The sequence below is a fragment of the Lissotriton helveticus genome, chromosome 5_1, assembly GCF_964261635.1.
Source record: "Lissotriton helveticus chromosome 5_1, aLisHel1.1, whole genome shotgun sequence".
NCBI lineage: Eukaryota > Metazoa > Chordata > Amphibia > Caudata > Salamandridae > Lissotriton > Lissotriton helveticus.
In genome coordinates, this window is record NC_136065.1 from 1374135619 (window position 1) to 1374151052 (window position 15434).

At 46.9% G+C, this 15434-nt stretch overlaps 1 protein-coding gene across 2 annotated transcripts in view; it reads left to right on the forward strand.

The window, feature by feature from the left end:
• The window catches only part of FANCE (FA complementation group E), a 177329-nt gene that overhangs the window by 19532 nt on the left and 142363 nt on the right, over positions 1-15434 (forward strand). For both annotated transcript variants that reach the window (XM_078644313.1, XM_078644314.1), the window contains exon 2: positions 7577-7811. In XM_078644313.1, coding sequence (XP_078500439.1) covers positions 7577-7811 — 235 coding nt within the window. The remainder of the gene's footprint in view (positions 1-7576; positions 7812-15434) is intronic.

Consider the following 15434-nt stretch of genomic DNA (forward strand, 5'->3'; position numbering starts at 1 on the left):
CGCAGACTTTCAAGGTAATTCGCCAGGAGCTACGGAGGGTGCCTGGAAGGCCCTCTGTTGCACGGGTTGCTCCTGCGATTGCTCTCTCAGGCATTCCGCTTTCTCTGAGTGTTCTGCAGGTCAAGAAAACCCTGGGCTCCTCCTCAAAGACAGTATCTCCTTGTGTAGGGCCACGCAGACTCCTTCCCTCTCTTTGCAGTAGGCAGGTTACTAGGCAGAGCGTCAGCTGCTCCAACAAAAAATAAGGACTTCAGGTGATGTTCCCTTAACCCTGGGAGTTTGACTGTCAGGCAGACACCAGCCATGGTCACACAGCAGCCTTTCAAGTACTCGGCAGAGCACTCCCTTCTTTGATCATGACCAACTTGGAACTGGTACAAACTGGGATAGTTTGGAAGCCACTTTTATACACATTTTCTAGACGGGGGATGTGGATCCTCTGTCTGAAACTCCAGAACCGGTTTGGGGTAGTTCTCTTTCAAGTGTCTTTCTAGCTGCTCTCTAGAAACAGCCTTTGTGCAAAACGATGGTCCTTACAGCAGGTAGTAGTGGGGCTAGGTCCAAGCAGGACTATCCAAGACATGGGCACAGTAAAGTGAACATTCTCTGGATATGGCTGCAATTACCTTCATGAATCAGTATTCCGGGACATGCAAAAGGGCAGACCTGACATAGAAACTTGCTCACCATGAACAACAGAAACTGAGTTACACATTTCATCACATTATCAGCCAAATGGGAGTGCTCAGGAAGAACTAACTTGCAGCCCCTTGCTAACAAAGTCTTCATGGAATTTCTACCAGTAGCTCTCTATACATCCTCCTCCTCACTTCAGTGTCAGAGCTTCCACTCTCCAGCCAGAGGAATACAGGCATTACAATTCCAATGTCTAGGGATAACGGCCTCATTTGCCATCCATGCCATGCTAAACTAGAGGCATCCAAAATGGGTATCAATGACTTCAGTTCTCAGACTACTATGTACGCAGAGTCGTACCACAGATACGTACTGCATGAATACTGTACATGCATGCATTCGACATATACACTGGATGTCAGTGCAAGTTCTGGTGTACTATATCATCACAAAACTCATAATACTGCCACAGTACCTTATACACTAAACTTAGGCCAGGAACAGTAATCCTCCGTTCAATATGAGGACACCCTTGGTGCACATCTAGGTCACAGGACATGTCCTGGACCACATAAAGTCAACAAAAGACCTAGACATATGCACACATACTAAATTAGCATGGCACCTGGGCCAAAATAAAAGTTAGGATACCGGATACATATGTTGTCGGGTACAAAGGTAACAGGTACATGCCAGTATTGGGACGTTCCCATCCCAAAAGTATGCTCATGACATGAAGATAGGGTCCGTTTCAGAGTTAGTTTTTAATTCATGCCATGCCTTAGTACAGGCTGGACTTTTCCCATTTAAAGCCCTAGATCTACCCAGGATTTTGATCCACCTAACTTTGTTCATGTCTTTACATTATATTTCTGCCTTATGGCACCCAGTCAGTCACAAATCCTCTATAGCAGTGGTTCCCAAACCTTTGACTCCTGAGGACCCCCATTGAGTCACCACTGGAAGCCGGGGACCCCCAAGCAATTTGTATGAGTTAAATTTCAAACATTAAAACAGTAATTCGAAAAAAATCCACACGTGTGCACACAAAACAAATACTCAAAGTACTAAGGATTTTGGGGCCAGATGTACGACCATTTCATTCAGCGCCTCGCAATTGGCGACACATTGTGAGTGGCAAATTGCGAGTCGCTAAATGAAATGTACAACAGTGTGTTTAACACTGTTTGGGATTCCCAATGGGGGTCGCAAATTGCGAGGTTCATTAATATTAATGAGCCTCTCGCAATTTGCGAGCCCATTGGGAATGCCAGCCCTCCCAGCAATGGTGGCCTGCTGGGCTCTGCAGGCCACCATGTCTCGGACTGCTTTTAAATAAAGCCGTTTTTTAAAAACTAAATGCAGCCTGTTTACCATGCATTTAAAAAAAAAGAAAGAAAATGAAACATTTTCGTTTCATTTTCTAAGGGCAGGCAGAGGACCCTGGGACCACTGCCTGACCTTAAAAAATAATTTTGCATGCATTTGCAAAGGGGAAGTGGTCCCCTAAGGACCCCTTCCCATTTGCGAATGCATTACCATCTACTTGAAGTAGGTGGTAATTGTGACTGTTTTGCTTCCGCAAAACATTTGTACATGGTTTTGAGACTCGCTATTTGGAAGGGAATGCCCCTTCCAAATAGCAAGTTGCAAAACCTATTTAGAGGATACACAAAGCCTTGCAAAGCCCAGGAGCAGTAGCATTCATGGCTGGAGCTGACATAATCTGCGTACAGGAAACATGGGCCACTTCCTCCACACCACTATGGAATTATGCCGAATACTCCAAACCCGCAAAAAAAGTGAACATCTTTGGGAGACCTTCAGGGGGCATTGCAATTTACATTAAGCACGCACTGAAAGTAAACTTATTATTAATACAGAACACTTCAGATATGCTCCTGGCAGGTATTCTGAAAGGCCTCACAACGATTGATGGCCCGACTCCAATTCTCCTCATTAACATCTATTTTAATCGGCATGGACTGGCTCCACCGACAAATTGACCCACTTATTAAACGAGATCGAAACTCTATTGTTACGGTATGCAGGTATGGACTCGATTATTTTGGGCGACTTCAACATGCATGATATAGGGCACACAATCGATGAAAACCATCATAATGGAAGTACCAGAAGATTCAACGCCCTAATGCGAGCCTATAAGCTGGCAACATCACACTACATAACTATAAAAAACAATCCAACACTACATAACTATAAAAAACAATCCAACAGCATCGATAATTCCTACCTTTAATAACCAGACAACAATCGACTACATCTTACTCAGTGAACGCTTACAGAATCATATCTTAAGCTATAAAGTTCTACCTCGGATTGAAAGCGACCACGCCGCTCTCAAAATAGAGTTGACCATGAATGCAAAAAGCAGATATACTTTTCACCATATTGGAACCACAAACGGAGACGAGCATCATAGTCTCCTCAAAAGAATCAAATGGGGAATCGCCCCGTCCCATAAGTTCGCCGAATAGAAATCTACCTGGAAAGGCTGGCAGACCGGCCTCAACGACCAGGGTAGAATCGGAAAGTGGGGTGAGCTCGCATATGATTTAGCTTACCAACTCAGAGGGAACAAGAAACGAAGAGCCCAGGTCAACCCGTCTTATAAACTGGGATTCCAGCCAGCAATTAGGAACTCCTCAAAAGCACTCCATTCCAAACGCAGAGCCTATCGGGAAACAAGATCTATAACTGCAAAAAACGACTTGAAGGAGGCGGCCAAGACCCATGCAAAAGTTGTTTGGCAGGCGAAACGTGAAGCAACGGAGCAAAAATGGTTGAGGGTTTTCGAGCTGCTTGCCCCCAGCAAGACTCAAGAATTCTGGCAATATATAAACCAGCTCAACGATGAGCCCAGTATTAGAGGGAACTCACTTGACGCAAGTACTTGGATTGCTCACGTAAAAACTCTATATGCTAAAGACTCAGAGAAAAATCCAAGCAAAACAACACCCGCTGACGAACATTTAAAGGAAGAAACAACTGAACCTATGGCCCCTCTAGCCAACTCCACACCTACAGAAAGAAAGGCTTTACGAGCAATCTTGAAAGAAATACGCCATAATGGGGCCCCTGGACCTAATGGCCTACCAGGCTCCCTCTTCAGGGAAGACATCGACTTTTGGGCAGAGAACCTGGGCCAGTTGTATGCAGAGTGCAGACTGCTGATGGATGTCCCAGACTCCTGGAGGGGCTCCTTGCTACACCCAATCTATAAAAAAGGGGCAAACACAGATCCCAAGAATTATCGAATGATCGCCTTACTGCATGTGGAGGGCAATGCATATGCAAGCTCTCTCCTCATGGAACTTGCAGATTGGGCCACCAAGGAGAACTTATTTCCCTTCTACCAAACAGGATTCCGCCCGGGAGGCTCAACCATTTATAACATCATAGCCCTATCATACATAATACAACAATCAATGGCTCAGGGCGATCAGCCCCTTTTCGCCTGTTTCATTGATTACACAGTAGCCTTTGATGGCGTAGATCGTAACATCTTATGGAGTAAATTGGCGGGCTGGAACATCTGCCCGAAACTTCTACAAGCCACCAGATCACTGTACACCCAAACGTGGGTAAGAGTCAAACTCTCATGTGAATCAGCTACTGGAAAAATTAGCACAAATCACGGGCTAAAGCAGGGCTGCGTTCTTGCTCCGCTCCTTTTCAACCTATACACAGCCGACCTGGGTAAGGCACTGCAGGGAGCAAACCTGGCGATCCCTAGAATTGGGGGGGATTAGTCTCCAACTGATTCAGTACGCAGATGACCTGGTCCTTTTGGACCACACCAAAGTCGGCCTGCAAAAAGGTCTAACAGCATTAGCAGATTACAACGCCAAAAATAAATTGGTTGCAAACCCAACAAAATCGAAAATACTGATTTTTGGCCGCTATCCAAAAAAGAAGATAACAAAATGGAGACTGGGACCACTTACGCTATCCACCACACAATCATATAACTACCTCGGAGTTTGGCTCAGCGAAACTGGCCGGTCAAAGGCTCATCGACTAAAGTTCCAGCAGAAAGCCAAGATGGTCACTTACGCTATTTGTAAACTTAATGCCACTTTGGAAAGCCCAACTACCACGGCCATCCAACGAGTCCTAAGAGAAAAATTACTACCTTCACTCAACTACGCTATACAGGCGTTCCCAGGAAAATTGGGTCAAGATCTCGAAAAAATCAATTGTGCTGCCTACAAAAAGCTATTCTGCCTCCCGTCATGTACAAGGAACACTTTAATTTGTTTAGAATTCAACCTTACCCGGCAATCTCTGGAAGAACTAGCGAGCCTGGCAAAATATTACTACTTAACCACCATAGCACCAAAGAACTCGATGAAGCATGTTATAAACAAAATGTTCACAAAGCCAGGCAATCCGTGGTCAGCCGGTTTGACATCAGCCAAAGAGCTTTTGCATCTAGCAACAGAGAACTGGGACCCTAACTCAACAAAAAATACAACCATCAGAACAGTATTGAAAAAGCAAGTTACATCCTGCTCACGAAAACTGGACATTGAAGCTTTGATGGCCAGAGGCTTCCATGAGTCCCAAAGCTCTCCTCATGTTTTAAATGGCCACAAACCACACCTTGTACAGACATTGGGCAGACAAGCCCTACAACGGATTTTAGCGGCAAGACTGCATGCGCTCCCCTTAAAACACCTGTATCCTTCAGCTAAAGTCAGACCAGCGATCACAGAGTGCCGCCTCTGTCATTATAAGCGTGAAACATTGTCTCGCATCTTATTATGCTGCCCTGCCCTGCTGTCGATCCGTAGAATCTATTTAAGGCCCATTCTTCTCCAATTGGGCACACGTACGGTAAAAGATGCAGTCCTCCAACTGTACTTGTTGGACATGGTGAAGCACATGGCAAACTTTGCCAAATTTCTCTACCAAGCACGACTAGCCTTAACGGACAGGCCATCCAAGGCATAACCTGACTTTTAACTTGTGGAAGTTCCAATACAGCATACGCTTCCCACACTCATGCTGTTTTACTTGATTTTAAATCTTTTCACACTGATTGTTTTTTTCTTTCTTTTCTTTTCTTTTGTTTTTAATATTGAATGTCCTCTTGTTGTATTGATTTTCATTAATCACTCAATAAATACTACTTATACTATTTAGAGAGTCACAAACAAATTGCGACTCGCGAAATAGTACATGGCTCAATAGGTTTTTGCATGCGCAAACGGGTTCACGAACCTGTTCGTGCATATAAAAACAGATCGTACATCTGGCCCGTAGTATTTTATGTTGAAGTATTAGCCCCTCTGTCACGTGTATTTCATTTGTTTTGTAGCATCTCTCATACCATTGAAGGATGTCAGAGCACTTTACATCACACACATATAGAGACATTGAATCATACATGTAAATCAGTGTGTATATAAAATGTTTAAAGAGTGATTGGTCTGGAAAAGCACAACTCAGGATTCAGAGCATAACACAGTGGCTAGCATTGACTTTAACATTAAAAATGTATTTGCACCCAAATATATCTTTTTAGCAGCATCAGGATAATGAATAACTGGGACTAAATATAAGTTACTAACTGGTACCATGCAGTTTGCAAGCAGCTCTTTGATGACAGTTTATAGGTCCCTCTGCTAGATTACGATTGTCACTTATGAAGTGCACAGTAACAAAAGAATCTCTGTGACAAAAGCAGTAACCACTAACCTAGGCACATAAAATGCTGCTTTTTAAGATGCATTTTACACGTTCTTTGCAGTAGGCACATTAACCCTCTGTGCTACATTACTTAAATCAAAGCTGCCACTGAACAAAACTCTCCTCGCTCTCCAGCAGGTACATTAATCACTGGCATTCTCTGGACACTTTTATTGTTGCTGGAAAGCTGCTAATTATACAAGAAATATTTCTGTGCTTTTAAAACTGTTGCCTATGGACCCCCTGGGAATGTGTCACGGACCCCTGGGGGTCCCCGGACCACAGTTTGGGAAACACTGCTCTACAGGGTATCCAAGCTTGCATTCATTGCGCCTCTTTAGAGTGTATTGTATTGCCCCGCCTTGTGTCCCAACACTGGCAGATGAGATCTAAGTTTTGAGCATTTTAAGATGGCCCTCAAATGCCACTTGCTGCTTCTACTGAGGTAAATAATAGGAACAACCAATTTTTTCCCTTGTGTTTTGCACATTTGAGCTTCTCCTGTCTTTAAAGAAGGACCCAAGTAGCTCTTCATCTTGACACCCCTCATATTGCATGTATAGAGTGCACCCTGTTATTTTTCCAGTGTCAATTCAAGGTGCACCCATTTTGTCACCCACCATCCACCCGCTTGAAAACTCGTTTCCTCTCCAGCCAGTCTTCAGTGATCTGGAAGGATTTTAGACTGGATTTTAGACTTCGCCCTATATGTCAGGTGCCAGGGTGGGATGTATGTCGTTACAATGCATGCTTTTACCACGCATGCCTTTACAACGCAGGTATTACAACGCAAGTCGTTACAACGACTTGCGTTGGGGGGCGCTGGATAGTGGATAGTTTAATTTACTATTCCAACTCCAGTCCCCGTGGATAGTAGGGAAGGTGTTGGATAGTAAATTAAACTATTCCCTATCCTCCAGCGCCCTCCAGCGCAAGTCGTTGTAACTACTTGCGTTGTAATACCTGCGTTGTAAAGGTACTGCGTGGTAAAAGTTTCGTTGTAAAGGATGTTTCCCCCAGGGTGTATCTGCAATTGGAAGTATCTAAGAGCCTTGTCCTCTGTCTACACCTGTAATGGGGTGAATAAAGGGATTAGGTAGAAATACCTTTCAAATACATAGTGGCTTTTTCTTTTATGCATTGTACTGAGTTATGTCTTGTTGTTTCTTTATCTACATCCTCTCCTGCCTGCCCTGCGCTCATTGTCTGCCGCCTTGATCTGCAGCTACGATGGAAGCACGAACGCCTCTCTGGCTGGAGCCCTTTGATAAACCATCACGCCTTCTGCTAAATGCACTGATGTCTGGCTCATCTGGGTCACTGACAGCCTCTCGGACGCTCCAGCGCATCCAGTCCTCCTGGCAGGGGACTGGCCAGGAACCTTTTGATTGGATGAGCTTGACGAGAACCCTATGCAGACAGGAGCCCTCCCTGGAGGGACCAGAGAAGAGACTCACAATGTAAGGGAGACCTTTAATTCGTTGGGAATTATTTTATTATATTGGATGGATGAATGAGTGGTTTGAGAGTGTCGGACCAGGTATAAAGAACCTTTTAACTTTTGACCTGAATGTTTGGATGACGTTATAGCAAGCTGTAAGGGTTAGCTGAGGAATCATGGCTTTTTCCTACAGTCTTGGGTCATTCAAGGGGTTGCAATGTTCCAGTGAGGCTGTCTCCTTCAAGACCAGGTGGATTCATGGGTTCCAGTCGAATACAGAGCCTTTAGTAGGTGGATATGAATTTTCTCACTTGTGGTGCTGGTGGCTCAACTAATTGGATCAGTAATCTAGTCATTCCCCTATGTAGCAGAGGCAAAGGCACACAATATAATTTAGCTTTAGGACTGAATGACTCTAACGATAGACATACCACCAGTCATTTGCAGGCTTAGCAATTTGTAGACTTGTAAAATTCAGAGAGAGCCCTAAAAACAAAACAATGAAGCAGGAAGTCAAAGACCAACAGTAGTTAAGTATGCTTGCAGCATCACCCCCCCCCCCAACTAAGTCTCAGAAGTATTCTTCGGTATTTTATGTTTGTTTTCAGTTGAACATCTCCCCCAGTCAGTCTCTTTGCAAGCCCAGATTGAGACGCTTTCATCCTATTATGCTGTTCTTCTAGCTGTTTTCCTCTGGAATGTGAAAAAACAAAAGCCAGGCACTTTCTTTCCCCAGATACTTAATTTAATTCTTTTTATCATTGAAATCAAACTGGAATGCCTTATTACACTGTACCTGCAGTCCTTATACAGTGGGGAACAGGCCAGAGTCAGATTCACTGCCCATTCCAGGGTCGGATTATCTAAGCATGATAGAGGATAGAAACAGTGTTGGGGCACTGGTTTTATTAGCTGCATCCTGTGCCTTCAGTACTGTATCATCTAATACTTCCAGATTACCCGAGTATCAGATGGAGTGCTTCATAATGAATCTGATCGTTCCTGGCATACAGAGCTCGGGTTGTCTCTGCCCCCTTTTCGTCGAGGCCAAAGGAGTTAAGCTGTTGGATGCCACTGGTCTGTACCCTTCTGTAACTCTTTTTACATTTCTGTTTGGGCACACTAGTGCTCTAGCACCAGCAGGTGGCATGTCGTGCTTTAATGGAGGGAGGGCTCTGGATCGTTCCTTAAAGTTCCCCTTTTGGGCCTTCACCAGAAGAGTGCCACTTGCATCGCTTCAAGTTGTAGCGCTCAGTAGTGTAACCTAATAAATTGACGTAGACAAGGAGCGAGTCAGAAAGAATACAAAGCACCCGGTGTGTTATACTCCTGATTTTTATCCCTGACGTGAAGCTGTCTTTACGGTGTTATTTCTCCTTTTCTGCTTCCCAGCCAGGGAATGGGTCAATGCTTGAAACTGACCACAGTGTTTGAGCATGCCAGGGTTCTGTTGGGCCATGACTGCCATTGGCCTCTCGAGGCATCCCGGGTAGGACAGGAGAATTGTTCCATTTAGAGTATCAGCTCAACTTTCCTCTTCTCGGGTTCAAATGGAGACTGTCATCACCTTTTCACGTTTGTATTTTGCCAAGAAATTCTACATTGCAACATACAAATACAAAGGATGCCTAGTGCAGATGCAAATCTTCTTAGACATTTTTTTTGAAACACGTTTAAAATAATATATATATATATTTTTTAGATTTTATTACATAACTATACAAAAAGCATACAGTCGTACAGAGTAAGACACCTGAATATTTGGCAACGCACCTCCTTCCTAGAATATACACAGCCCTAATGCCAACAACCCAACATGGGGCAGGCGGCACATTGTACTCAAAACACAAACATTAGTACAGATAGGAGGAGTCCTCTTGAATAGGGCTGCGTGGGTCTCAGCAGTGTTCCAGCTACTCTCTATCTGTTGATATTTCAGTACGCCCTCGGTCTAGCCCCCTCCGCATCAAGCACCGCCGTTTAGGCTCCCGCCCGCTCCCTCCATCGGTGCCCGTTCCATGTGCTCGCCTTCTCTAAATTCACACGTTACATGTAGGACCTTACCCAAATCCCTCACTCAGTTTCAGTCTTATCTGTCAAACCAGATTCATTCATTGTGTGTTACACTGTGTTGCGTTGCAGCCTCCCCTTGGGGGTTCAACCGCGCCTGTACTGCATCCTCACTCCCACTGGGTAACTGTGCCATAAATAGTCCCCAGAAATATTTTGGTCTGCTAAGTGGAAGAAGCCGTTCGTTGTAGTTTTGTGACTGCGTGCAGCAGTACAGCACATCATGCGTCCGTCGCCTCACCGTGGGCGTTGGCCTCCTCATCCAGCACAGGGCCACCACCCGTTTAGCTATAAGCATGCCCATGTCCACCAATCTGCGCTTCGCCCTAGGCAGCTTTTTGGAGTATCCCAGGAGGGCTACCGCGGGATCTGGGTCCAGCGATACTTCTACTATTCTACTCAATTCCCTGAAGCTCTCTACCCAATAGGCATATATTCCCGGGCATAGCCACGCCAAACGTAAGAAATCTGCTGTTGGCGCATGGCATCTCTCGCATGTCGCTTCCTCCCGCAGCCAATAGTGTAGTACATCCTATTAATGTATTTAAAGTGTATAAGCCAGTGTTTACCATGTAGTGAGGCTCTCCTTGTATTCATACAGCAGTATCGCCACATATAATCGTCTATCGTTATTTGCAGGTCTCATTGCCATGCCAGCCTCGCAGCAGTGTACCTATTCTCCCTGTGGGTCATTGCTATTTTATAGATATTGGTAACTATCTTGCGTGGGGATTCAGCCTTAATCACAGGTTAATCATAGGTAAGTTCGGGCACTTCCGGTGGCTCATCCAGGTCTCCTCCTAACTGTTCTTGCAGGGCCCTGCGTACCCTGTGAAATTGAAAACGCTGCAGTACTGTGCTTGCTCCCGCAGTCTCAGATGCCTGTTCCCAGGTCTTTACTTTCCCGTCCTGAAACAAGTCCCCTGCCGTCAGGACTTTCAGTTGGTGCTGTGCCTTTATCACCCCCTTGTCTCTGCAGGGAGCCAACCAGAGGGCCCACTCCACTGGCATATTAGGCGAGTACAACAATGCTCCCCCCTGCTGATGCAGCAAGCACGCCATGCATGATTGGTAGCAGTTATCGAATCTAATATTCCCATTCGGCGGTCAACAGGCTTGAATATCGTCGCCGTTAAGGGGAGAGGGTCCGCAAAAAGATTTTCCATCCGGACAAATGGGATATTCAAGTCAATATGAATCCAGGTATACATGTGGACTCCCTGTGTGGTTCTGTAGTACAACTCAAAGTCTGGAGCACCCAGGCCTCCCAGACTGTATGGTAGTGTAAGGACCTGCCATTGGACCCGGGCCTGTTTGCCCGCCCAGGCAAGCTTTATCATAGTTTGTTTCAGTCTTTGAAAGAAGACACGCTGTATCACCATTGGGATATTTGTGAACAGAAACAACAACCTAGGTGACACCACCATCTTCATAAGGGAGATGCGTTCCATAAGTGAGAGTGGGAGGCGGCACCAGGCCTCTACATCATCCTCCAATTTACTGATGGCCACCCCGTAATTTTCTCTAAATACTATCTCAGAATCCGTATGTTACTGAATTCCTAGGTACCTGACGGAGTCTATAGTCCACTGCAGTGGGAACTCCATCTCAAATTCCTTTGTGGCTGGAGTGAGAGGGAAAGCTATGTATTTTGCCCAGTTTACTTTTAGGCCTGAGAGCGCGCCAAAGTGAACCACCTCTCTGAGCACTGCAGACAAGTTGTTCTCGGGGTCGCAAACGTATAACAGCGTATCATCGGCATAAGTGGAGCCTACGATCTTGTATGGCGGGAAGTCAATGCCCTTGTTCCCGTGATATTCTCTGAGCGCGCATGCCAGCAGCTCCGCGACTAGGGCATACAACAAGGGAGATAGCGGGCAGCCCTGTCTGGTCCCCCTGGAAATGGTAAAGGTGTCCGTGACCAAATTGCCCAATCGAATCCTCGCCTTGGGGCTGTTATACAAGGTGCTAATCATTTGCAAGAGCGCCTACCCTAGTCCCATTCTCTTCAAAACCTGCCTCAGGAAGGGCCACTCCACAGAGTCGAAAGCCTTCTCCATGTCTAAAAATACCCCCACTGCCTTTTTATCCTGCTTTTCATGCTGCATTGTTCCAAAAATGGTACGGATGTTATATGTCAGATTTCTGCTCGGGATGAACCCCGCCTGTTCCGGAGCCAGGAGCGCCAGGCAATTAGCTAAGTTTTTTGCGTATATCTTGGTGTCCACATTTAAGAGGGAAAGTGGGCGGGACAAACTGCACCCCTCCAGTGATTTTCCCTGTTTGGGAACAGCCACCAAAATCGCCTCCCTCATCAACTGTGGCATACTACCCGCTTCGCACATATCTTCGAATAGCGTTGCCAGGTGTGGGAGTAGGAGATCCATAAAGGCTTTATAAAAACCCACCGTGAGTCCATCAGCGCCCGGGGCACTCCCAGACTTCATACCCGCCAGGGCCTCTACTATCTCATCCTTCTCTATGGGGAGCGTTAGAAATTCCCTTTGCGTGTTTGTGAGAGATGGAAGTTCAATGTGCTCCAGGTAGTCTAAATTCTCTCCATCCAGGTCCCCTGTTCTTGACGTGTATAAGTCTTTGTAATATTGTCGGAACCGATCCGCTATATCTGCTTCATTGGTTAAGAGCTCTCCTTCCGCCGACCTTATTGTCGTGATTTGCATCTTCCCCCACTTCGCGCTCAGCACCCTTGCCAGTACCGCTCCTGGCCTGTCTCCCTCCTCGTACGTGCGTGCCGATGCATACTTCCACATGTGCTTGACCTCCCTGTCTGCTTTCTCATGATATTCGCTTAACAATACCTTAATCTCTTCCTCTAGGTCTTCATTATTATCCAACACCAGGCGCTCCTCTAATTGCCCCAATTTCAGTTCCAAGTCCCCTAGTCTCTGCCTTATGGCTTTAAGGACCCCCAAGTGTTTTTTATTCATCACTATGCCCCTAATATAAACCTTAAAAGCCTCCCATATTGTTTCAAAACTGTCCACTGTTCCTATATTTGCCCCAAAATATGTTTCAATCGCCTCCGCAAGCTCCCCCTTTGAGAGTGGGTCCAGCAGGGCGTAGGGCGGAAAGCACCATGCAAACGGTGGTATTGTTTTTTTAGGGGTGGTCAGGACTAATCGCAACGGTGAAAGGTCTGAGAGTGTGCGCGGCAGGACCTGGCAGACCCAGATTTGGTCTAACAGTGACGTAGAGGCTAGCCAGTAATCTATACGAGTATGCAAGTTGTGAAAGGCTGAATAGTGCGTGTAGCCCCCCTGTCCCAGGTTGCGCGTTCTCCATACGTCATTGAGGTCCATACTGACCATCACGCTGCCCAGCGCGAGCGCAGCCGCAGCGGGTCTCCGGGTGAGGCCCGCCGATCTGTCCGGGTTCCGGGTCCCTTACCAGGTTAAAGTCCCCTCCCCATAAAAACTGTGCATTGTGGAATCTACGTGTAGCTGTAGCCAGCGATGTGAAGAACTCTGGGCAGTCATAGTTAGGTTCGTACACGTTCACTATCACCAAATCAATACCCCGACCCCTACATCGGGATATTACAAATCGCCCCCTGTGTCCGCCCTCAGCAATTCTAACGTGTACTTTGACTTGGGGCTCACCAATGTCAGCAAGCCTCTTGCGTGCGTGGTGAATCCTGCAGCGGTTATATTGTCAATGAGCTCCCTACAGAGCAGCATCGCGCTCCTCGGTGGTAGGTGGGTCTTCTGTAGTAAGGCAACATCAATATTCTGCTTGTGCAGGTAGCTCAGAACCCTATGTAACTTCCGGTGGTCGTTAAGACCCCTGACATTCCATGACAATGCTCTTATGCCGTTGCCTGTCGCGCCATCAGTGTAGTTGCTGCGCATAATGTACCCTAGTCTATCGTGTGTACGTGCACTGTATGCAAGAACAAACACAGTCCTCCCAAACATTCAACAACCATCCCAATCTCCCCCTCCCCCCCTCCCACAGCTGACCGCCCTCAACATGGTCATGCAGTGCCTCAAGTCCCACCCAACCCACCCAATAAAACTCTCCACAAACAAACCCCGATAAAGAGTACTGTGGTGCTCAGCACGCGTGGACAGAGATCACTCCGTGTGTGAAGAGTGTAGCTGTATCGCACTTTGCTTAGTGCCCCCCCTTTGCCCCATCGTGTAAAGCCTTATGCATCACTCGATTCCAAAACTGCACATGAACACCTAATTTATGCCTCCTTGCTTGTTTCACTTACACGCCCCTTCGTTCCATCAGTTACAATGTACTGTCTGCTCTGGGCAATAGGAGTCTTACCACATCAGTTATATTGCCCAGGATCGCGCCCCCTTCACCTTACTTCTACTTGTTGCAAATGTCCTTCTTTATCAGTCCTGCTCCTCCATCGGGCCACCAACTGCTTCATCCAGCAACTGACTTCCGGACTTCTGCGTTGTTCCTTTGACCACCCCTTTAGAGCCTGCTGTAAGGCCTTCGGGTCCGTGAATATATGGGATCACCCCTGCCAGTTTACACAGAGTTTAGCAGGGTACAGCATAGCATAGTCTATGCCCAGGTCACGTAGTTGTCTCTTTAGCGGAACAAAATGTTTATGTGCTTCCTGCACTCTCGCTGTAAAGTCAGCATATATCGAAATATCCGAACCCTCAAACCTCAGTGTCTTCTTCTCCCGTGCCACTTGTAATGCCTTGTCTCTGTCCCTGTAGTTGAGCAGTTTTGCAATTATGGGACTCGTTGGGGCACCTGGCCGCAGTCGGGGGCCAAGGGAGCAATGCGCCCGTTCCACCACAAACATTGTCGAAAAAACTCCCTCTCCAAGCAGCGTGACCAACAGCTTCTCTATGAACAGCTCCATATTCCCCGTAGGGGTGGTCTCTGGCAGGCCCGTAATTCTGAGGTTGCAGCACCGCGAGCCGGCCTCCAGGTCCTCAGTTTTGTCCTGCAGGGTCTGCATGAGTTTCCCCAGTTTCTTGTGGTCGGTGTCTAGTGTGGTATGCGCTTCTTCCACTTCCGTGATCCTCCTCTCCGACATAGCAAGTCTCTCAGCATGTTCATCCATTCTTTCCACCATTCTATCCATCCTGTAAGTCAGCGCATCCATTTTCGTGCCTAACATCGCTATCCCACCCTGTAAACTTTTTTCCATTGATAAGAGTAAGCTCCGTATGTCCGTACCGGCATGCTCGCTCTCCGTTGCCGGCAGTCTTGTGGACTCTGCATCGTCGGCGTTTTGGGAGTTCGAACGGCAGCTTTGTCTGGGTTTTGTCTCCTCAACCCATGTTGCCTTGTGGGGGGTAAATGGGACCGCATGCGTAGTCCCAGGCTCAACTTCAATTGTTGACAGGTTGCGCTGCCTCAGGAGCGGAGGGGGGCATCAACCCGCTGGCCTCACTGGTGGACACCACCGGCAAATGTCTTGGACTCGTTGGCCAGGCCCAGGTGGGACCAGATATTTTCTATTCCTGCGACTATGCACCACCTCTCCTGAGCTCAGGGCTGTCTCCCTCGCTGGCGGGCTCCACCAGTCGGTCTCCACCCTCCGCAGGTGTGTTCGTGCCGCTGCGCCGTCACT